The 25,222-nt window shown below is 33.0% G+C and overlaps 1 protein-coding gene across 1 annotated transcript in view; it reads left to right on the top strand.

Moving 5' to 3' along the window:
• The window catches only part of LOC129223762 (fatty acid synthase-like), an 88,383-nt gene that overhangs the window by 53,912 nt on the left and 9,249 nt on the right, over positions 1-25,222 (top strand). The window contains exons 20-26 of the mRNA XM_054858121.1: positions 394-516; positions 5,745-5,977; positions 10,467-10,817; positions 12,550-12,793; positions 14,807-15,037; positions 19,340-19,788; positions 22,757-22,990. Of these exons, the coding sequence (XP_054714096.1) occupies positions 394-516; positions 5,745-5,977; positions 10,467-10,817; positions 12,550-12,793; positions 14,807-15,037; positions 19,340-19,788; positions 22,757-22,990 (1,865 nt within the window). The remainder of the gene's footprint in view (positions 1-393; positions 517-5,744; positions 5,978-10,466; positions 10,818-12,549; positions 12,794-14,806; positions 15,038-19,339; positions 19,789-22,756; positions 22,991-25,222) is intronic.

Consider the following 25,222-nt stretch of genomic DNA (forward strand, 5'->3'; position numbering starts at 1 on the left):
TAGTTTGTACTGATTGAAAATATCGGATATATATAAAAATATCTGACATATATCAAAATATTGGATATTTTCGAAAATATGATATTTTTGAACCCTGTAAACCAGTACAATTGGTAGGTAAACCTCTCCTCTGTCTTGGGGCAAGAGATAGTACTAGTAGTCCTGGTAGGTGCTGCCATACAGCATGATTTAGAAAAACTTCATTAAAAGCCTACCTAGTACCGCATCTTTAAACGTGTTTAACTCAAAACTTTAAAATGTCCACTTACATCCCTTTGCGTCTCATTGTCTCGATTATCATTTTCAGTTTTCTAATTCTTTATGTATGTTGAGCAATCCTTTATGCCTGTTTTGCTTAAATTGAGATTTAAAAATATGTGATGTTTTCTAAAGGTGTGAATGTTGTTTTGAATTCTCTTGCTGATGAAAAATTCCAAGCAAGTATCCAGTGTGTTGCTAAGCATGGCAGATTTATTGAGATTGGGAAATATGACTTGGCATTGGATCATTCTCTTGGTAAGACATTTTTCTTTGCAATATATGATATAAAGGTCTTTATATTGTATACGTTAAGCATTTAAAGTGATAATGAAGTCTTTTAAGTGTTCTAGTAATTTAACTCTAAAAATTTTAATTTCTTTAAGGTGTGCGCAGTAAAGACTTTTATTATAATCATTCTATCTAGAACTTCTAATTTTTATGAAATCAATAAATACTGTCATGCATTGTGTGCTGCTGAATTTCAAATTGATAGTAGTCTTATATAGTTTGAATATGAGCTTGTTATGTAGGCTTGCCAGACGGGACTGTCCCGGTTTTCAAACAAAATCAAGGTGTCCCGGCCGGTTTACTTCACGTCCCGGAAAAAGATAAATTTGATTACAAATGAACAAAAAGGTCTAAAATTAATTAACTGTGAAGGATTATTTAGGATAATTACTTTAGTATTTATAACATTGACTTGTAAAATCAATACTGGATTAGCTAGTGAGGTTTTGTACAACTAGATTTAAAACAAAAAAGACTTTCTAAAAAAAGTCCTATAAAATGAAACGTATCTCTAAATACTGGTTAATTTTGTATTCCTCAGTGAAAGTGTTTTTTCTGTCTAAAATAAATTTTAAATATTTACATCTTGGAAGTGAAATGTTCAAATTTTATCTGCTTGTATTTTTTTGTTATCCTTGTTTTAGGTTCATAATTAGTAACCATTTATTCATAGCATTGAAAATAAACTGCCATCCTATAAAACCCCCAAAAATCAGCCAGGGGTGTGTACCCCTTTGAATACTAGAGATGTTGGGGGGGGGGGGAGGTTGCATTCTGGTGTCCCAGTTGAACATTTCAGAAATCAGGCAAGCCTATTATTATGTACAGTGGCGCACACAAAAGGGATGTTCAGAGGGTCCCCCCCCCCCCTCCTGATCACCCTCATGTTTTTTATTTTGCGATTGATTATAATCTTATTTATGTACTAGTCAACTCACCACGTGCACTGGTAGGCCATAAGCCCATGTGACAACAAAGACAAAAATTTTTATATTACTCATAATACACAATAATACATGAGTAAGTAGAGCACATATTCTATCGATATAGAAAGAATCCAAATTGATTTTCATTGTAAAATTATGATTTTTGAATTATGTATTGTAAAAATTAATGATCAATATTGTGAAAGAAAACAAGTCACAGCATTGTCTTTTGGGCAAAATGTACATGAAAATTTCCACAAACAAAATGTTCTGGAAGTGAAAGAAGATTCTTGGTCTGTAGCAAATGCTCTGTCATTTTTTTAATTTTTTAATTATGGAAAAGTAAATACATAAACTCTCATGCCTTCTCGTAATTTAGTTAAGTATTTTCTAATAATACTTTATTTTATTAATAAATTCTAATTTATTTGTTTAATAATTTGTTTACTAATGTTTGGTTGTGTATACTGGTATGATACAAGAATGGTCGACTTTTAACGCCTGACCCCATTCTAACTCTGATCATGTATAATTAATGTTTATAAATCTAAATATTAGGGCTGGACCGATGGCATTTTTTGGCCGATGGGCCGATGCCGATTGTTGGCCGATTGCTTTTCTCCAAATGGCCGATGGCAAAAAAAAAAAATCTAACGGAAATAAATTGATAAGATTGTCAGGGACTTAAAGGATCATTTATTCATTTCACTTTACTTCCTTTCTACGAATAAGAAATTGAAATCACAAATAATAATAACAATAATAAGATTTAGACCTAAATTTCTATTTTACGATCACCCAATTTAAACTTCACAAGTTTTTTCGGCACATCTGTACATGCATATGTACCTAAGAACATATCGATGACCGAAATATCCATTTTGAAAACCTCCTCAGTTAATTATCGCAAGTTCTCTTGTGATGTCTTCATGCGCGTAAACTTGCGTCACTCAAAAACGTTATGAAATAGTAAGTTGAAAATTCATACATACGTAGTATGATCTAAAAGTTTGAGGACAAGTTGTATAAAACCTTACCCTGAATAGTTCACATTACCGAAGAACATCTATCTACAAAATAGTTACTACCTTAAACGACTATGCACTTACTTCTGCCAACGTTCGTATAGTTTTTGAAACACTCTTGGCAGCCATTTTTCGCAACCTCCTGAAGGGTCTCTTACGCTGCTGCTTTAACTTAATCATGGGGAAGAAGGTGACTTTCATATTGAGGATGCACGGTTCGATTGGTAAATACTCTGATATGACAAACAAATAACATAACGTTTCGTCAGACTTAGCTTCGTGGGACTTTTACCTGTTCCCAGCAAAAAAAAAAAACATTTGCATGGACGTCGCTTTCTTCCGTCAGGAGAAGATAAAGCTGCATCATAGAAGGTTGCGAAAAATGGCTTCCAGGAGTGTTTCCAAAAGTTATATAAACACTGGCAGAAGTACATAGTCCTTCAAGGTGACCCTTTGAAGGTGGATGTGCTCTGTAATGTAAACTATTCTGGGTAAGGTCTTATTGAGCTTGTCCCCGATCCTTTGGATCATACTACGTACAATCTGTATAGGGTGTAAATATGCTTCTCTTTTTTTGACTGTTGTATGATGATAGAGAAAGAACAACAGCCAAAAAAAAAAAAGAAAGAAAGAAAAAAGGAAGAAAAACAAAAACATTGTTTAATAACCAATTGATTTTTTTTTTTTACTTGAACATATAACTAAGATTTCATTGTATATTTATCTAACAAAATGACACAAAAACCAGTTTTTTTGAACCGGTCTGCAAACCTTTTCAGGATTTAAAGGAACAAACTGAAAATTTCAGCGAAATTGGCCGTGTAGTTCTTGAGCTTTGCAAGTTTAAACACACAGACGGTTTTTAGAGACTTCATTTTATACTATGTAGAGATGTCTGGGGTTTGATTTATCTCTATCGAGTATAGATTGCAGAATGGTTTTTATATGAAAACTAACTACAGACAGGGTTAGAAATAAGAATTTAAATCTAGGTGTCATAATGGCACCTATCATAAGTTTCTAGGCATTAAAACAAACAACATAAATGTCGTTTTCAAGGAATTACACACACACATACATATCCAGAAAAAAAAAAACTCAATAGAAATATACCGTTGATAGCATACTTAAAAGGATCTGCGAAGTGCGAAAAAGATTTCTTGAAGTTTAAAAGAAATGATTGCATTTTAAAATTACTTCTACAAATTTGTCCTTAGGATCCATTATAGGTCTTAAGCGCTTGAGTCGGGGAAGAAGTGTATCAATTTGAAATGACATTTTAGGCTAAAATTTGGCCCCTAGGGGTGGAAATCTAGGCGTTAAATCAAACTGTTTACTTGCAAAAAAGCTACCCTTTCGTAACAGTGACTACAAAAACACGTAACGTAAAAAATTGCGACTGAGTAAGATTCAAACTGACTGTAAACATGAGCATTGATAAATTTTACTAGGCTCATCGACGTTTCTTTCAAGTTTGAAGCAACTGCAATGAGTTTCGGCTGTAATAATAACAAATTATCCTAATTATACCTGCCTCTTGCAGAATACTATCTCTCGTTCTTTAGTTTGAACTCCAGTTAAACTAGTGAATAAGATGAGTACAATTTCCGCTTCCATTCTCAGTTCGACATTTTCTCCGAATGATCAATCTATTAGCAAACTCCAATCAATTGTGTTTGAATTTAAAGGTCACTAGCTGCGCCATCGTTTGATTTTAACATCCTTTGTGAGGAGGGGCAAGACCCGACTAACTGAAATCGAGGCCCTAGGCCTTCTGAAGATCTATAGCGGAATGCAGTGTTGATTTACAGATTTGGGGTCCATTTCATTGCCTTTTTGGGGGCTTTTTAGAGAAAACCCGATCAAAAACAAAAAGGGAAGTGCACAACTGGAACATACGCACACCCCAAATGGAAAAATTTAACCTTCTACATCTTACCATTTTTGAGTTATGACTTATGAGAGATACATATGTACGTCCAGCTGCAAGAAACAAGGCAATAATTAACTTGTTTGGTACCTGAATGCAGTATTAAAATCTCTTTCAGGGGTGACTAAAATAGAAATTCATAGTGAGAAATTTAAGTAAATAATTTTATATGAAAACAATAACTCCCTTTACTTCGTATTAAAAAGTAAAGCAGCAAAGGTCTTTTTTTTTTCGAAAACATCGGCCAATTCCATCGGCTTTTCGACGTTTTTTAAGGCCGATGGGCCGATGTTTCCTTCAAATTAGCATTGGCCGCCGATGCCGATGGCTAAATTGTTGAACAATCGGCCCCGATGCATCGGTCAAGTCCTACTAAATATGTGCTCCAAGTTTTCTTTAAAAATACATTTACTCGATCATACAAAATTATAACTCATATGGGAAATATTTTAAATGAGTTTTTTCCATTTCAATGTTTTTCTTCAGTTCTTCCCGCTTTGGAAGAAACATGACAACTCTAATTTTTGTCATCAAAAAATTTTAGTTAGTGCTCATTTCGACTCCCATGGCGATTGAGATTGATGATTTGATGAAGATTTCACAAAGTCTTTTATCTTTTTCTAATAGTGATTACAGAAAATACTTAAATAAAACATTTTGGTTTTATATTTTGAAATTCTTGGAAAGTCATTTGGCAGAGTCATAACGCTCCTTAAAATCTGGATCATATGTTATTTAGCTGTTTAGTTTCTAGCACATTTCCCAATAGAAGTCACTTATATGCTTTGTGATTGCAATATGTTCATTGTGAAAAAAACAGTTACTATTTGTTTTTGAAGTCAATAAATAAATATATAAAGAAATAAAATTGAGGAATTAAATGTAATCTTACAAAATTTCTGAATATTTATCAAATTCTTTTATTGGATTCCCATTCATTTTATCGTTCATAATTTAAGCCATCGCGAACATACATAAATATTTATTACCTTTTTGTGTAGCTTCAATACCCACTATCAGTTATGTAACTTCAAACTAATTGCCTTGACATATTTGTACCATTCTGTTTACTGAGATCTCGTCAATTGCTTAATAAAGTATAGGACTTGAAATTTGGCATTCCAAAATTCAGCTAAACCTGAAATTAGGCATTTTTTATGAACCCCCTCGTATTTTTTTTTTTTAATTGAAAAAAGTGTGACATTTCTTTCGATTTAAAAAATATTTTACGAAAGACATAACTTTGTTTTCTGATGTAATAAACCACATTCCTTTGTTTACTGTTCACTCTACATGATAATTCTGTCTTTTCAGGTCTTAAACGCTTTTTAAAAAATATTTCATTTCATGGAGTCTTTTTGGATCAGTTGTTGGACAATGAAGAGTCCTCACAAAATATATTGCGTCAAATTTCACAATTAATCAAAGAAGGAATAAGAAATGGTGTGGTAAAGCCTTTAAAAAGAACTGTTTTTGAGAAGGATGAAGTTGAAGCTGCATTCAGATACATGGCTAGTGGAACACATATTGGTAAAGTTCTTTTGAAGGTAAATTACTTTTCATTATTTCAAGAAATAGTTAAAAGGCATGCTGAACCTTTACTTTGATTTTAATTATTTAATTCAGTTAGTTTTTCTTACATATGAAAATCATCAATGTCTGTTTGCTTTGTACAGAAAAATCTATCACAGATTAATTTACTTGTACCACCCAAAACTCATTAATTTGCTTGGATGTTTGGTAAAGCAAATTTTCTTGATTTAAAACATTTGCCAGTCACAATACATATAAATTAAGTGAAAATATTATGATAAAAAGCTTTTCTAATTCATTAGCATATTTTTTTAATTAAAAACATATGGTTTACTTCTTGATTTGATTTTTCAAGAATGCAATTCGCCTTCTATTAGATAGTGCAGTTTTTCAAGATTTGTAAATGTTTTAAATTTTATGTTGATTTTCTTACAAAAGACAACATTTAAAAAGTGATAATCAATTTGATACAGATGCAGGGCTGCCACTGACAACTAAAAAAGCGACTATTGCTACTGTTTTGAAGAGTTGCAGATTATGACGACTATTTTCGCATAAATTGGGACAGAAACAACTATTTTGTAAAAAAAAAAAAAACTGCTACTATTTGAGCCTAAAAGCGACTAAAATGTAAAAAATACAACGAATATAAAAAACTGGAAATGTGGAAAAAAAAAAGAGATTCAGCTTCAAGTTTTATTGGCCGAAATTTTCTAATTTCAAACTCACTTAGGTCTGCCAAATTACACAAAAAGTCGCCAAATGGGTTAGCAATGCCTTATTTATCGCCAAGAATAAGTAAAACAGTCCTTTTTTAATTTTTTTCTCCTGCCGCCATCAGGCACTTGATACATATTTCTTGCCAACAAGAAAAACAATTAACATTTATAACCTTATGAAGGAGAATATTAGTTTTGATTTTTGTAATTAGCAATTACAACCTCATACCTTGTACTTCCTGGTACAATAGGAAGTAGTTTTGATTTCACAAACAAATACACTTCATTTTCTTTTCAGAAAATTCTGATTCAACAGCAAAGCAAAGTTTAAAGGGGGAAAAAGCGACTTTATTAGATATTTTTAGTTTCTGTGGATCAGCGTTCCTTAAATTTTGTTCCGCAGACTCCAGGAGTTCCATAGAGATCAATAAAGGGTTCCACAAAACTCTCATTCTTAATTTCCTTTTCTTTTTAGAAAACTTAAAAAAGCTATCAATGAAGAGAACTTTCAGAACCTAAACTTTTTAAACTTTAAAATTTTGTTTTCAAAGTTGTTTTCAAATTTTATTTTTTGTTAATTTTTAAAATTACGTTTTGACAATAATTTTTTTTTTTTTTTTTTTTTGAAATAATTTTCACTTTGACTGTAAATTCCATTTCAAGAATGTTGCTTCAAACTATGCTACTTACAACAAAAACTGGAGTTTCAAGAAAAACTTGTTATTTAAAAGGTTCCACTCATTAAAAAAATTAAAAAATGTTGCTCTGGATCATAATATTCGGGCAAGCCTGCCATTTTTTCTCTGCTTAATGAACTCTGCAGCTGCAATATTCCAACGATGTCATTTAATGAACATTGAGCATTCAGCCTTTTTATCATTATGATTTTCATTATTCTGTAAATGTAAATAAAAATTGAGTATGTAAATGTAAAAAAAACTAACGATTGTTTTATCTGCAAAATGATGGTGAATTTAAAAACAGTTTCAAGCATCTTTCTTTTGTAATTTAAAAGTCTGATGCTCCATATAAAATACTACACTGTGTTTTCAAGGCTTACTTCCTTATGTAGTTCTTAACTTGTTTCACATTTGTAAGTACATTTAAACTCTATTAATAGTGAAAAGGTTTGGGGGATGACTTAATTTTTTTCAATCACACTCGTACTAATTACCATTGCAATTATATGGGTGTGAATATTAGCTTTATGTTACTTATTGAACATACATCATTCAGTCTTTTTTTCTTTTATTATTTTCATTTTACTATAAAAGTAAATAAAACTTAAATGTGTCAGTGTAAATAAAAGCTTTTGATTTCTTTATAGTTATAAGTGATTGTGAATTTGACAACAGCGTTTAGGGATTTTTTTTTAATTTTTTTTATTTAAAAGTGAAAACTAATGTGTGTTAGCAATGTTTTGAAACAGAAAAGTCTTTACCTGCAGGTAGATATATGGTAGAATTTGCTTTGTTTAATGGGTATACAGAATTGTAGGGATGATAAGTTACTTCATTAAGACAGAAGTGGCTGATTAGTACTTGAAAGAGTTTTTTTTTAACTTATGTTTTGAGACATTTCAAAAAATTAAATGCCGGCTGTAATGTTTTCATTGCCTTATAGTTACTTCTAATATATGCACAACTTTGACAACCTTATACAGGGGGGATTGTGTTCCGGTATTTTACCGGATTTCCGGTATTTACATCTTGATTTCCGGTATCTTCATCTTCGAAAATACCGGAACCGTCCTATATTTTCAGAAAAACCCACTTTTGTAAAATTTAGGTCGATGTTTAATAAAACGCCGAAAGTCCAAATGGAAGAAGTTTCGTTTGATATAAAGCGTAAGCTACCATCATGTTTTGCAATCTCTATGGTAATTGTTGAAGAACAGCTGGGGTGAGAGATGGAATAAAGGCTAGATAAGAAGAGAAAGGAGCGTTACTTGATATTTTTCCCCTTAATATTTTCTTTTCAAGATGTCTAATATCGTTTCTCTGTTGCATATCTTAATATGCAGATGATGTAACTAAGGTTGCCCATTCCCCCCGACTGCGATGGCAACCCTCAATTTTACTAAGTCCCCTTTTCCCTCAAGAATTGCCACCCACTAATAAAAAGACTTAAATTCTTCTAAATTAATTTCTCCAAAAGTTTCTGTGGTATAATCTGCTTCATGACCCCCCCCCCCCCTCCCCTCCCGACACAAACACATGAAAATCCTTGCTATAACTATATTATTAGATTAAATTGCTAAAATATTTATTCACCAAGATGGCCTATGGCTTTTCTCTGTTGTAGATGCTTATGTAATAGGCTTTACAGTCCCCCCCCCCATTAAATGTTGAATTTGACGACTTATATGTATCAAAACTATCTATTTGGAGAGCGATATATTGTGGCATTAAAATTCGGATATCGCCTACCCTATTGCGCAGTGATCATAATACATTCTGCCCCTTTTGCCCCAAACTTATTTAATTCTGAAATATTTATGCACTTTTAGAAAATGAATGTAATAAATGGTTAAGGATTCAGATACAATGGAGGAAAATAAAACATTCTTTGAAAAATTTTTAGAAATGAGAAAAATTAAAAGAATTTAATTCTCTCCATGCACATGGACATATTAAGTCCAATGAAAACTTCGAGTTTTAGCCCCAACAAATAATTATGTATATAAATAATGTGTACATACACGTAATGTGTATATGTATGACCATCAAAACACTTTTTCTTCTTGGGAAAAAAGTTCAGGTATTTTTTCATGGAGTCACAATCACCCCTGCTTATAATTGAAATAAGATTGATATGAAACCATGTCAGGAACACCATTTGTGTGTAATTGGAGAGAGCATTACTTGTCCCAGGTGAGCCCGCTTAGATATCAAACAGTTGAGATATGACTATTCATCAAAGAAAATATAGTATGATTTATATTAATGCTATTAAAAAAAAATGGGAGACTATTTAAGGTACTATTTTCCATGTTCAACGACTATTTTGCAGACTTTTTTCATTTAAGAGATTACTAAAACAACTATTTTTTGGGCCATAACTCAGTGGCTGCCCTGCAAATGCAAGAGCACCGCAAAGCTACTTTTTTTTGGCTGAATGGAACTCCAAATTTTGCCGAATGATGATAATTTTACAGACAAAATTTGCTGAATTACCATAATCCAAATTTTGCTGAATCCTCATTCACATTTTGCCATATGATAATACAGTAGAGTCTCGAAAATTCGTTTAGGGTTAATTAAAACATAAATTTATGTTGATGTTTGAGTGATAAATTTTTCAAAGAGACAATATTTCCTTTTCAGAGCGTAAGAAAGTAAACTGCGTATGTTCTTATGTAGTCTAAAGAATCTTTCGGATAATCTGAGTTTCCTGTAATCCGAGGTGGCGCAAGCCCCAATTAACTCGTATTTTGGAGACTTTACTGTAATTTTGCCAAATCCTCCAACAAAATTTGGTAAATAAGGAAATTTTTGGAAAGTCATGCTGAACTCCCGTGACCTCCTTTCAGGGCACTCCTAATTAGATTCCTTACATTGCTTATGACAAAATACAAAATCACAATTGCTTTTGTCTATTCCTAATGGATTCCCTGCATAAGAAAGTACAGTTTGATTTATTATTCTTTAACGCACAATAAACTTTTTTCAATGTTTTCCTTTTTAAGCTTCATACTAGATTTAGTTTAAAAGAAATTTGATATGTTGGCACTTTTGTTGTTTTATTTTAATCATTTATTACTTAAACCAATTTGAATTTTCAGATTCGTAATGAAGAACCAGAAAAAAATTCTGTACCCCAGATCTTGAAACTACCAGCCATCCCAATGACATACTTTTACTCTCATAAAGTTTACATTATAATTGGTGGCCTTGGCGGATTTGGTGTAGAGCTAACTAAGTGGCTTACAAGGAGAGGAGCAAGAAATATCGTACTAACATCAAGGTACGGAGCAAGAACACCTTATCATAACTTGTGCCTCAAACGATGGAAGAGTGAAGGCTTCAATGTATCTGTCTTTACTTTGAATGCATCTATAAAAGATGAAGCTAAAATGTTGCTGCAAGAAGCTTCAAAAATAGGGCCAGTTGGTGGAATTTTTAATTCGGCTGTGGTAAGTTGGCAAAGGTAGTGAATGTTCTATGTGTAGTGCTTAGTTGATTTTACTAAAAACTGTAAGTTGCAAATGCTATTTTTTAAAAATCTAACTTTTTTTGTGCTTTCATTTTAAATATCCATTGTTTTATTTTCCCATATTGTATTATTAATATCTGTCCATGACCATGACATTTTATTGTTCTTATTTCTTTTTTTCGTGTTAAATATTTGATACATGACAGTAAACTAAACCACTGTAATGACATGGCACTAAATGAAGTTTCACATGAGAGTAAGATCCTGATTTAACACATTATTGAGTTTAAAGTGTTATAGTTAACTTATTTACTAAATTAATTGTACACAAAATCAATTATAGTGTTGCATATATAACTAGTTATATCGACATGCTTGAAAATTGCCGTAGTCTCTTATTGCACTTCACATCAAATGGTGCGAACCAAAAATATAGTGTCATGTTGCTAATTTAATAATCTTCATAATAAGCGTTAAAGTAACTTGAAAAAATAAGCATATTTTTGAACTAATTGTGATTATAAACTTAATTTTCATTGATAATGGAAGCCGAAGAACATTAACCAACGTCACAACGTAACTATTTACATATTTGTGAATGCCGCTATGGGAGAAAGTAGCGGGACATCTAGGGAGGCCATTGGAGTATCCAAAGCAAACTATGGGTGGATGCTCACAATTGCAGGAGAGATCAGGGGCTCTTACAAAGAGTGCTGTCCAACTGACCGTCTTTTTTGACGTATGAATTCCGCTACTTGATGAATTCCATGAGCACAGGGGAATAATTAACTCTGATGTGTAATATGAGACACTGCAAAGCCTATGCAGGCTTTTCAAGAACAAAAGACCAGCATTACTCACAAAGAGTGGTTCTGCTCCATGGTGACACGTGTCCACAAGTCTCCAGGGTCACCCAGATGGCACTAGCCAAGTTCATGTGGGAGCAGCTTGACCATCCCCCCCTATGCCCCAGACATGTCCCACTGCAATTTCCATGTGTTTGATCTTTTGAAACAGCATTTGAAAGGAAATGCTTCAACTCGGACTTTAAATTCAAGGAAACTGATGGATTGGGTCTTGTCATAGCCACAGAAATTTCTAGAACAAGGAATCCTTTTGTTTGTGAATCAGTGGGATCGTGGTGCTCAGGCCAATGGTGCATACTTTAAATAGTCTTCATTTAGACCCACAGTATTGTTTGGTACCTTTTCATTTGAACACCCCTTATATTAATAGCTTACTGTTTAAAAATTCTGCTCATTTATTCTTATAAAATACTTTCTTAAACTAGTGTTTCATGTTTCGCAGCTGATTAGCTGTTTTGGTTCCTAGTTTACTTTTATAAACAACATGTTGAGGACATTTGCAAAAATATTTGAATAAATCTACAAACTATTGCACAATAAAACACAACTTAATCAGGACATCGGGAAAACTTTTTAGAGGTTTTCCTTATTATTTTTAAATTTGGGATTTTAAAATGAACGAAACTGGTTTGCCTTTTAAGAGGAAAAATGATACATATTTTTGGTTTAGAGAATATTCATTTGTAAAAAGTTAGTTTGGTGATTTCCTGTTACTCGGGCAGCATAATGATTCTGTTTTCAAACATGCAATGTCACTGCAAATAATTTCTGTAGAAAAAAATGAACTTATTTGTCCCTTTTTATGTGCTATATAATTCATTGCATGTTTTTAAAATTTTTCGTTAGGTCTTGAAAGATGCTTTCCTAGAGAATCAGACAGCAGACAACTTTAAAGAAGTATGTTTACCAAAGGCAGTGGCAACCCGAAATTTAGATGAGTTGTCCCGGCATATGTGTCCTTCTCTTGACTATTTTATTTGTTTTTCATCAATAAGCTGTGGGAAAGGTAATGCTGGTCAAACAAACTATGGTTATGCAAATTCAGTTATGGAAAGAGTTTGCGAACAGAGGAGAGCCGCAGGATTACACGGTAATGCTTCTAATTTTAGTTTAACTTAACATTTTCATGAAAATATCTTTCATATATGCAATACACCAACAGCCCAGTTATCCCATTCAGAGAATAGAATAACCAGGTTGTTGGTAAATTGCATACTAGTTCTACCTTAGCCCTGGCTTAGGAGCGGTAACTTACTGCTTAATACCCAAACTTGCTTCGCCTTCAATTTATAAGTTGAACCGCACCATGTCTGTGGATTCTCGCTGATGAGATAAATTCACTTTATCTACCAGTGTGTTGCCACTCTCAGCTTCAATGAGATGACATCTGCCTCCAGTTTGGTTATTCTCTATTCCAGACTGATGATTTCAAACAAGGACAAAGCTGCAGTTTCTGCATGGGAGACCAGGCTATCAGTATGTTCAGGGCCAGATTTAGGGGAGGGCAGGCGGGGCTACCACCCGGGGGCCTCCACAACAAAGGGGTCCCCCACAATAAAATTTTTACAAAATATCCTAACTTTCATGGGACAGCAAATTTTACGTTTTTTCTCCCAGACATTTTTTTTTTTTTTTTGTATTTCTACAAAGAATGCTTGCACAAAAATAATAATATTATCGATATATCAGAAAGCCCTGATTGCAAGTATCCATTTACTATCAATTTTTTATTTGATCGAGCATTTTACTGGCTATATATAGATATATATATATAATTCATTTAATTTGTAATTTGTACCTATGAGTTAAAGAAAATCAAGTAAGTAAAAAAAAATCCAAAAAATGGTTAACTTTGCAGGTCATCCTTACAACTTCTCGCTTCTTGAGCTCAAAAATTTCAAAATTATTTGACACAATGACTTGAATTGAAATTTTTTAACAAAAATATCTATTGAACATGTCGATTTTCTCCCGTTACCCCCCTTTTTTTTTGACATTTTTTAATAATAACAAAGAATTCTGAATTAATCATTAAAAATCTGTTATAATTTTCTATTAGCAATAGATTGCATGAGGGCACTCTTTTTTTTTTCTTTTACCAAAGAAAGGATTTAGCCCTTTAAGTTGGTGAAACGCCTATAATATATCGCTTGAAATTTATTATATACTGAATGTATTAAGGTTACAAGAAATGAAAAGCAAAATGTTAGTGTTCTTACTGTTACAAAAATCAATTTCGAAAATGCCGTTTACAAAACTCGCAATCATAAAAATAGTCAAATGTCACACATGATTTAGTAAATAATACATCTGTGATCCTTAAATTAATTCATTAGTTTTTTTCTCATGGTTATTTATTAACTTTTAAAATGAAATGTATGTTTATATATAAATAAGAAGCAGTAATTTTAAGTCTATAAATTATAATAATAATATAAAAAAAGAAATAGCAGTAACTTCAGGATATATTTACTATTAAAGTGCTGATTGAAAATATCGGATATATACATATGTATCAAAATATTCGGATATATATTAAAGTATCTGATATTTTCGGAAACATGATCTTCTTGAACCCTGATTAGAGGCTTCCATTGCTTCATTGCCCCGAAGCCTCCACACTTCCAAATCCGGCCCTGAGTATGTTGCATACATTTTTGCCTTAGCCCTGGTTAGAGGTGGTTAATTACTGCTTAATATCTTTCATAGTGAAATTTTCCTTTAAACTTCATAAGTTTTTAGATTACAAAATATGAATTGGATCTTTTTCTAGAATTGATTTTTAAAAATGGCTTGGTAAAATTCAGATGATCTCCTCTTACCTCTTTTTATTAAATAATATATTTCTCATTTAAATATTATTTACTAAAATTACAATATAATTATAAATATATTTAATGAAGACGAATGGAAATATCAATTATTAGGATCAAGTGGGTATAATTAAAAAGAGTATGAAAAAGAGACGTGTAGAAAGATGCTGTTCCAATGGTTTCAAAGTTTGGCTAATCGTTAAAATTTATTCTTAAATTTAGTATTTTTTCTTCTGTTTAATGAATTTAATGTTACTTCTGGTGACTTATTTCCATGTTTCCATTTTTAGGGTTAGCGGTTCAATGGGGCATTATTGGAGATGTAGGTGTTGTGCATAGGCATATGGGAGAAGATGCCAGGATTGCAGGTGTATGTGCTCAAAGTGTGAAGTCTTGTTTAAATACACTGGACACCTTTTGCCAACTGGAAAACCCTGTATTGAGTAGCTATGTTATAGCTGATTCGTCGAAAAAAAAGGATGGTCAAGTAGATACCTTGCATCAGTTAGCTAAAATATTTGGTAAGTACTCTTACAAGGAGAGGTTACGGTCTCGGAAATTCAGATCGGGATGAGATTTGGCATATTAGTAGTATCCCTTAAGGGTACTCTCAGGGTAAAGTAATAAAGCGCACTAGCCATAAAATTCCGAGAAAACAGCCTTTAAAGATTTACGCGCAACTTATTAACTAGTAGAGATTGTTCGTAAACAAGCGCCCGGTGGTCATGTGGGCAGCGCGCTGGGGTTCCATGCGGTCAATCCGGGTTCAAATCCACTGCGAGTTTTTTCATTTTTGTTCATTTATAAAGTGACTATTACCGCTTTTTGCAGTTTGCAAAACTCTATTTACTATTCTCACAAACAAGTGATTACACATTTTTAGATATTATAAACTTTGACGAAGTAAATGATTTTTGCAATAAAAACATAATCAGTTTCTTTGTGGATGAGTAAGAATGTTGTTTTATTGCATATAAGCAGGTAGTCAAATTTTAAAAAAACCTAACCGTACTTATCGAGCAATGGTTTTGCTCCTTGATTCTGTTATTTGTAAATTTATCGTCTGCTGTATTTTTCATTGAATATTCAACTCTTTATTTTCCATCTATTATTGTTTGCAATGTTCATATTTGTTTTCATCATTAAATTTATTTATCGTCTGTACTGTATATTAGACTGGAACATTCTATACCGTGAAAAAGGATTTCAGTCTTTAAAATATTGTGAATCGAAATGGTCGGTTATTGAAGTAATCCTGAAACAAATAAAATCTGTTGGCAAAATGGATCAAAATTCATTGCACAAGGAATTGTTGAAGCAGAGATTAAAAGATGCGATCGTTTATTACGAGAGCTTGCTTACTGAAAACCATTTGATTGCAGCAGAATCATCAAGTTCAATTTCTCATGAAGCAGTGTTAATGGGCGAAGAAATTTATGAACGTACTATGGATATGCTGGTTAAAAAAATATTTGTAACTGATGACGAACTTGCTCATGAAAATGAAAACTGTGAGGAGGAACCTTTTGAGCAAGTCGAAATTCAAAGCTCATCAGCTGAATACGAACCAAAAGAGAAAAAAAGAAGAGAGGTAGAGCATCTTCCTTTGGATTACAAAATTAAAGTTGTGAACATAGCAACGGCTCACCCCTCATGGAATCTACAAACCTTACAAAAAAAAGGTTAAAAAAAATGAATATTTATCGCAATGGGAGAAAGAAATAAAAAATGGAGGAAATCTATTAGATCAATACGATGTAATCAATTCTTGGACATATGATCGTTTTCTAGAAGCTCGAGAGAATTATCAACAAGTTACTACTCGGAACTTGCAACAGTGGGCTTTAGCAGCAGCACGACAGTTTACAGATTTTGAATTTAAAACATCTGACAGTTGGGTAAAAAAATTTCAAAAGGAAGCATGCCATTCGTCAGCGAAAAGTCACAAAATTTGTTTCAAAAAGAGAAACTGCGACGATCGAAGAAACTTTGGCTTCTGCAGACACTTTTGTAATCCAGACGTTAAAGTTGATACCGAATTTCAAAAACGATTATGTTATCAATGCTGACCAAACTGGTAAGTAATTAAAAACTTATTTTACAATCTTCAGACCAAGGGCGGATCCAGCTTCTGGTTTAGGAGGAGGTCATTTTCGGAAAGGGAGGGGTAAAAGGGTAATTTTTGTGCGAAATGGGAAATTTTTTTTCAAAATATGTCCCAAAAATGCAATTTTATTCTATATTTGGTCATTTAAAAGATGGGTCATGACCCCCCCCCCCCCCCCTACAACCCTCTCTCTGGATCCGCGCCTGATTTTGACAAAATATTTTAATTCCCATTTCCTTTTTCCAGGATGTCAGTATCAGTCGGCGTACAACAGGACTTTGGCTCGAAAGGGAAGTAAAACTATTTTCGTCAAAAGGCACGACATGAATAGAGTAATGCATTCATATACAGCTCAATATTCTTTTACCCTGTCTGGAAAAGTTCTGCCCTTTGTATTTGTTTTTTTACAAAAAGCAACTGGTATTTTTGGCCCCCGAATTCAAAAAACAATTGATAAATACTAACAAAAATATAAAAATGTCATAATAACATCTTCGAAATCAGGAAAGGTAACGACAAGACTATACATCGAATTTTTAAACCGTTTGCTTGAAGTTTTATGTGGGAAAGGAAGAATTTCTATTGATTATCGACTCTTCGGGAGGACAAACAAAACCTGAACTATACGACCAAATTTTCCAGGATGATGAAAAATCTCCAACTTTTCAGTTAAAGGGATTCCACCAAAATGTACTCCACTTTTTCAACCTTGCGACGTCTATTTTTATAGACAGGTAAAGAATTTAGTAAAAAATATACATAATTGCGCGTTTCTCGTTGAAAATAATAGAGAAATAAATGCCCGTGAAGACTGCATAAAAATACAATCAATTGTCCATCAACTGTCATCGCCAATTTTTGATAAAATGATTCGATATACCTGGTATACTTCTAAACATTCTGACAAAAGAGAAATTTTCCTGAATGTAAATGAAGTATGTTTTCCAACGACTCTTTCACAAAAAAGTTGATCCTGTAAGCAATCTTCCTTTATAAATTGTGCGAGATATCAAAACAGTTTTTGTTTTCCATGTTTTTATGATAAATATCATTCTGGTGTATGTATATAAATAACAACTATATTGTTAAAAATCATCTATAAATTAAGCTCCACAGTAATTTTGTAGCCGTTGTAATTCAAATTTTAACTTGTATCAATTTAATTTATCTCCATTTTCTCTATTCAAGTGCTTTACGTGTTTAAAAATTTCGCATTATCTTCAATTCAAATTGTACAAAGCTGTAACAGTTACTTTATAAATGAACAAAAAAAAAAAAAAAAAAAACACTCGCAGTGGATTTGAACCCGGATCGACAGCATGGAAGCCCAGCGCGCTGCCCACATGACCGCCGGGCGCTTGGTTACGGACAATCTCTACTAGTTAATAAGTTGCGCGTAAATCTTTAAAGGCTGTTTTCTCGGAATTTTATGGCTAGTGCGCTTTATTACTTTACCCTGAGAGTACCCTTAAGGGATACTACTAATCTGCCAAATCTCATCCCGATCTGAATTTCCGAGACCGTAACCTCTCCTTGTTAGTGTAATCATCCACCACTTATGTCATTAAAAAAATAGATTTTTTGATTATATTAATTTTATTATTTAAAATAGAAGATTGTTTTTGGTCTGGTCTGATCCTTTTTCACAGAAAAAAAAATGTTTTCAAAAAAAGAAAACACTTATTTTGAAAAAAGCGTTTTTACTAAAGTTAAATGCACATAAAGCCACATTGGTTGAAAAATGAAGGGAACTGGTTCGTATTTAATTGGAAAATCACTTTACTGATCCAGCAATGGTGGATCGATCAGTGTGTGTCAATTCCCCTTAAAAAGAACATTTGCACTACAGAAACTTGAAATATGCCAATTTGTCTGGAATATTGTCTACAATTTTCACCCTTTGATGAAGTCATATGTGTGCAAAACCTGCAGTGTCCCCCCCCCCTTTTTTTGTCATGACTACAACTTTATATATTATACAACTTTATACATACAGCATTTTTATACAAACCTGAGAAAAAAAAACCTGCTTTGTTTTTATCACCAGAAATGGTATTGTCACACATACATCATGTTAGAATATGCAAATTCTTGATTTTAGTACATATACTGAGGGGGGTTTTTTTGGGGGGGGGTAGCCATTTATGTATGCATTATGTATGTGACAGTATATTTTCATTATTTTAATTTTAAACCTATGGGTCTGTGAGTAGCATTATACTATTCCTTAAAGTATGAATCTTATTTACGTGCGACCTGATTTCAATTTATTCGTGATGCATTTATTTCCAATGTATAATATCTGAATTAATAGTTCATTTGATTTTTTAAAATTATTTTGAATGTTATGGAGTTGAAAATTTATTTTTAATAATGTTCAAATGTATATTTCTGTAACCTTTTTTTTGTCCTATAAAACATCTTTATTCCTCTGTCTTATTTTTATTCTCCTTGACTAAAAACTGCCTTCCATTTCAATTTTCATTCAATGATTGAAATGAGCGCATTGACCAGTCAAAACTACACACTTTGCCAGTTTTATATCTCAATATGGACAGATGCAGAGAACCAACATTTTCAGAACATTGTTGTTAATTTGTTCCTAATCCCACTTGTCTAAAAGAAAACCGGAGTAATAAATACTCAGAGAATAAGTGTGAAAATATTTTTAATTACACCTATAAAAATTTATTTTTAAATTTGTTTTTCATTTTAGGCTTGAGTGATCCTTCTGAATTTAACCCTTATCGCAGTTTTGGAGAAATGGGACTTGATTCTATGATCGGAATTGAAGTGAAACACCTGCTGGAAACCACATATGATATTTCTCTGACAATGCAAGAAATTCAAGACCTCAAAATTAATGATGTGAAAGTGATCATTGAAAAAGCCGAAAGCGAGAGTGCTAACAAAAATGAAAGAGCATCGGCTTTACTAACAACTTCGACCATCAAGTTGCCTGAATTTATTTGTTGCGATCACCCAGTTGTCCCTCTTAATACGTCCTCTAATGGAACTCCAGTATTTATTGTCAATATTGATGATGCACCTATTTCAAATTTGTCTCAATTGGGAAAAGTTCTCACAATACCAGCTTTTGCATTAGTTTGGTGTAAAGACAGTCCAACCAACAACTTGGAAACTTTAGCTGCATGGTATTTAAAAGTGAGTGGAACTTTTTTTTTTGTATGTTTAATATTAAAATTAAATGCACAAAGGTTTTTATGAAATTTACGAAACTGTTTTGTGCTAAGTACACTGCTCCAAACAATTAAAGGATATTGAGTTTTTGGGTTGATCTTGAATCTGGAAATCTTTTTGGATTATTGATACATTATCGACAGATGTAGTAAACTATGTGGGACAAAAATTTTAGAAAAAACTACTTTTTTTAAAACTTTTGGGTACGAAAGGCAAAAAACGCACTTTGTTCAAATGAGAAAAGCGAATAAAAATTTGAGTTTCCTTAAAAGAAAATCGCTTCTAGTAGGGGGTATTGTAACTCTGAATGGCCAGCAATGTAAAACATCTCTGAGGCATGTAATCAATGAGGCTGTTAATTAGGGGCTAGGGTAATCTGTTCCAGTCCTCCTGAAGAGCTCTTTCCAGTTCTTGGAGAGTTTGTGGAGGTAGTAGGCGTCCAGAAACTCATTGCCTAGAATGTCCCAAACATGTTCTATTGGGTTCATATCTGGAGAACATGTTGGCCATTCCATTCATATGATTTCCTCCTCTAAAAGAAAATCACTCATCAAGTTAGAATGATGTGGTCTGCAATCGCCGTCCATTAACATGAAGTTACCTCCAATCGCTGCAGATTAAGAGAGTATAATAGGTCTGAGGATCTCATCTCTACTTTGACGACCAGGTAGAGTTAAATTCGGAATGACATGCAGATTGGTGCGCCCTTCAATGGCCATGCCAGTCTCACCACCACCACCACCAAATCTGACACTTTCTGGCACAAGCGCTGGACTGTTTCTAGTGCCACGCTCCCTCCAGATGGAAATACGCCATTATTCAGGATAAGGACAAGAACAGAACTCGTCAGAGAAAAAAACATTGCTCCATTCATTTCTTCCCCAATTCACATGTTCTGTTACTCACTCCCTGTAGCGCGACGATGCGTCGCAGCTAATGTGACACTTACCATTGGTCGACGAGCGTACAGACTTACAGCGTGAAGGCGTTTTCGTAGAGTTTGGGTCAAAATTGTGGTGCCAGTACATGAGCAAAGGTGTCCTTGTAGTGGAGTGGCATTCATACTTCGGTGCCTCCGAGCAGTTAAAGCTAAGAAACGGTCTTCATTGAGCATTGTTGACCATCTACAACCTTGCCCTGATGTTCGGCCAGCATTTCCAGTCTCTAAAAAACATTTCCATATCCTAGAAATCACACTTTGCAAAACTCCAATAGGTTTTGCTGCCTTGGCTTGTGTTTGGCTCCCCTATAGCCTGCCAACCACTTTAGAAGCTTCTGATTCCATTAAATGAGTTTGTTGAGGCATCGCACTTATCGAAACAACGGGCTTACTGAACATCAATCATTCTTTTCTGCTTTGTCTTACAATAAGTTAAGAGCGAAATCTCATTCGCCGCCAACAAAACCTTGTCTTTGATGTCAAACTCAAAATTTGCAAACTGCGATGTTTGAAATTGAGAAAAACTTGCATTTGTAACCCCCTTCCTCGATTCTAGGCCAAAAAATATTTGCTAATACCTTTTTTTGTACAAAGACTTACAATATCCTTTAATTGTTTTGAGCAGTGTATTAGCTTCTTAAAACCCAAAGTGTGTATTAAATTAATATTCTTTATTATAAAGAAAAATATTTCTTGATCAATTCAGAAGTTTTATGTTTCTTAAAAAGATTGTTTTTATAAATGTGTTTTGAAAATATTTCTGAATATATCATTAAAATTGTACAATAATCTTTTATTCTTTATTTTAAAGTCTAATAGACTATTTAAATTATTATATTTATTTAATAGTCTTTTATTTTAAATTTTATGCTAATAATCAAACATTTTACCACTTTAATGCTCAATAATTAAGATTTGTTGCTCAAACATTAATAAATTTCTAATGACAACTTGTGATAGAAGAATTGTAAAGTTTTGTTTTATAGGACTAATTTTTTTCCAATGAACTGAAAAAAAAAACTGTAATAAACTGGAATAATGCATAATGCAATACTGTACAAGTTAATTACATGAACTACATAACATGTACTATGATGGCTTTTACTATGTACATTAAAATTTACACTACATACAAAAAACAGGATTAGAATCTTACAAAACTGCTCACATCAACTTTTTGACTGCTTTATATATTAGTGTCATTGCCAAAGTGATATCTTGGAAAATAAACAACTTTCCCAGTTACTGTTAATTTACACTGATGTATTACAAAACCATCTTTTTAAAAATATTTGAAAATCATGCAAAAGAAAAACAGCAATGTAAAAAAAAAAACGAATCCAGTCTTTTGGGCTTCTTTCTGACTTGAGGTGGATTAAGATGGACTATTTTGGGACTTAAGAAGGAAGGTGTTTGATTAGATGCCTCTGTTTATAATACTTGGTTTTTCTGAGACGACTTGAGATTCCACTTCTACTGAGGTGGAAACAACTACCACATCAACATTTGAAGATGATTTTGTTGGCACATCAGACAAAATAAGATCTTTTTCAATATCTAATGTATGATAATACTTGAAGCTGTTGTGGAGAACATTTGTATGACTTCTACCCACTTTGAAAACTATCCACAATATATTCACTTCCAGATTTGATTGCATTGAATATCTATGCTCCTCAATTAAACGATATTCTAGATTTAACAATAACTTTTTCCAGTCCCTTTTCATTCGTTAAATCGGGGTTACACTGCATTTTAATGAGTTAAGTATTATTAAAAATATGAATGAACAGGCATACTTATTGTAGTATCGTATATTTTATAATCAAATTATACTCCATAATGTGTAACAGTTTCTGCTTTTGAAATTGGTTTAACCAAACAAACTATTATTTTAGGAAATAGAATTATATTGATTGTAAATATTTAGCTAAAAATTAGTTTATTCATTAATTTTTTCATACTAATCTTTATTTGTTGTCTCATTGCTAGGAAATTAGAAAGGTGACTGATCAACCAATTCATCTTATTGGATACTTAAATTTAAGTGGATGTCTTGCATTTGAAATGTTTCTTCAAGATGAGAAAAACATTGATAGCTTGACTCTTCTCACCGGGTCAACGCACATCATAAGTATCATAAATAAAGACTTTGATCTCAGTGCAACAGAAAGTGATATTCTTCTTGATTATGTTCAATCACTTATACCAGGACAGGCAACAAAGGTATTGTACATAATGATTATTTTAAAAAACATTTTGTCAGTACCATCCTAGCAAGCATATCCTTTGAAGTTATGCTAAAATGCTTTGAAAGCATATTACAATAATTTTAGGTCACAGCTGGCTCAGGGGGAGACCATTTCAAAGGAATACTCCTGTGCAGGGAAGATTCTGGGGGGGGGGGGGGGCATTATAGCAAATAACAAAGTTTATGCTTGATATGTACAAAAGTGATAATGATTTAGTCAATACAATCAAACCTCCCTTAACAGACACTCCCCATTAGAGGACAGTTTCTGAATCCCCAGACCCTCGAGATAGGCGTATAATGTATTTCACTGCTCGTTAGCGGACACTCCTGTTAGCGGACAGTAAATCAGCCGAGGTTCGTTTTATTTTTCTGTGTCTGGTAAAATTTTGCTCAGCACTGCTTTCGCAGCAAGCATTTTTTCTACTCCTTTAGGATGTTCTGGGGCTAACCAGTACCAATGAGAGAATTAACACCCCTTTTGCTCCGAAAACAAGAGCCATTCAAGTCGAACAAACTTTTAAGTCGGAGCTTATGAAAGTTTTGTTTTCATTTCATGCACAATATTCCAGCAAAAAACAGAAGAAAAAAAATCTTTCTCATTTTACACAGTACTTTGCTTTATCAGTTTGCATGGGAGAGGAATTCATTAAAAAAAAAAAAAAACTTTCGTACTACTTTAGGGTTTCTTCTCTCCCCCCCCCCCCCCCCACACACACACTAGATTTTGGGAGACAAACATCGGTGCCATGTCCTTTTCCAACTAGACGCTGATGAGGAATCGGCACAGTATTACCAGATTAAGTGAAAAGTAGTGGATTGGGCTACATTTTGCTACAATCTAAAACTTTATTGAGAAAAAATCTAAATTTACGAAATTATCCAATCGCATTTTGGATAAATGATGTAACACATAAAAAATGCCTTCCTATTTTATTTTCCCGAAAAATTCAGCGGATTATTATTTACTTATTGGGTAAGTACACTTATATAAGCGCTACTTATTAATTCAATTTAGAATTATATACTGTATGTGTAGACTTAGAACACAAAATTAAAATGTCATTGTAAATTCAAACTCCCCAATAGCGGACACTCCCCGTTAACGGACATAAACTTTGGTCCAAACGGTGTCCGCTATTATTGGGAGGTTTGACTGTATTTGATTATAAACTGAGTCTATAAAGAACCCCTGGCCTAGACCAGCAAAACCTTCCCTCACTCTCTTCGAGATGACAAAAACACTTTCTTGATTTTCCAGTTGCAAGAGACATACACCCTCTCTCGCACACTTCCAAGGGTCAACTGCCCCATCCTTGGTGCAATGCCTTTTTCTCCTCTTCTTCACCCCCTCCCACTTTTGGAGAGGCACACTGCCGATTGTGAAGTGACACTATGCCGTTTCATAAAAACAGCATGTATATTTGCAGTGATATTAGCATTTTAAAAAATCCCCCCCCCCTTTTTTGGATTTTTTTTCTCTCACAATGCACAAAGTTTTCCATCAAATTTCATGAAATGTATAGAAACTTGACACTATACTTTAAAAATATTTCATTGATATTTTAAATAATAATACCAATTACAGTCAACTCTTGATAACTCAAAGCCTTATAACTTGAATATTCCTTTACCACAAAGTTTTTATTGATTCTTAAACTCTTTAGAAGGTTTTGGGAACTTTTCTGGTCTTGGACTTCAAGTTATCAAGATTTGACTGTTTTTCATAAAATGTGAGCATTTAAGGGTATTACCATTTTACTGTAATTCAGCATTTAAAATCAAAGTTTTGAATGAGGAATCATTCCTGTTCAAATTTCTAATTTCAACTGATTTGCATAAGCACTATGAGCACTGCATGCAGGGGAGTGTTATCTAAAAAAAATCTAAATTGGGCAAAGACTACCCTTTTAGATAATAAATGCTTCTGAAATCAAAGATAATCTAAACTTACTTTTTTGGTCTAACAAAAATCTGCCAGCCATGACATCTACCCTGAAAAGCTGCTTTCTACTGATTTCTTTTCACCAACTACATATTGACATACTAAGTAATTATATTAACATACAGTTAAATTAAAATTAAAAGTTATTGAGTTCAAAGTTTGTATTGTAATATACATTTTAATTAATGTAAAAGTATTTCTACAAATTTTAAAAGCTGTTTTTGTTCACTTATTATTATAGTTGCTTATTATTATAATTGCA

The sequence above is a fragment of the Uloborus diversus genome, chromosome 6 (assembly GCF_026930045.1).
Source record: "Uloborus diversus isolate 005 chromosome 6, Udiv.v.3.1, whole genome shotgun sequence".
Taxonomy (NCBI): domain Eukaryota; kingdom Metazoa; phylum Arthropoda; class Arachnida; order Araneae; family Uloboridae; genus Uloborus; species Uloborus diversus.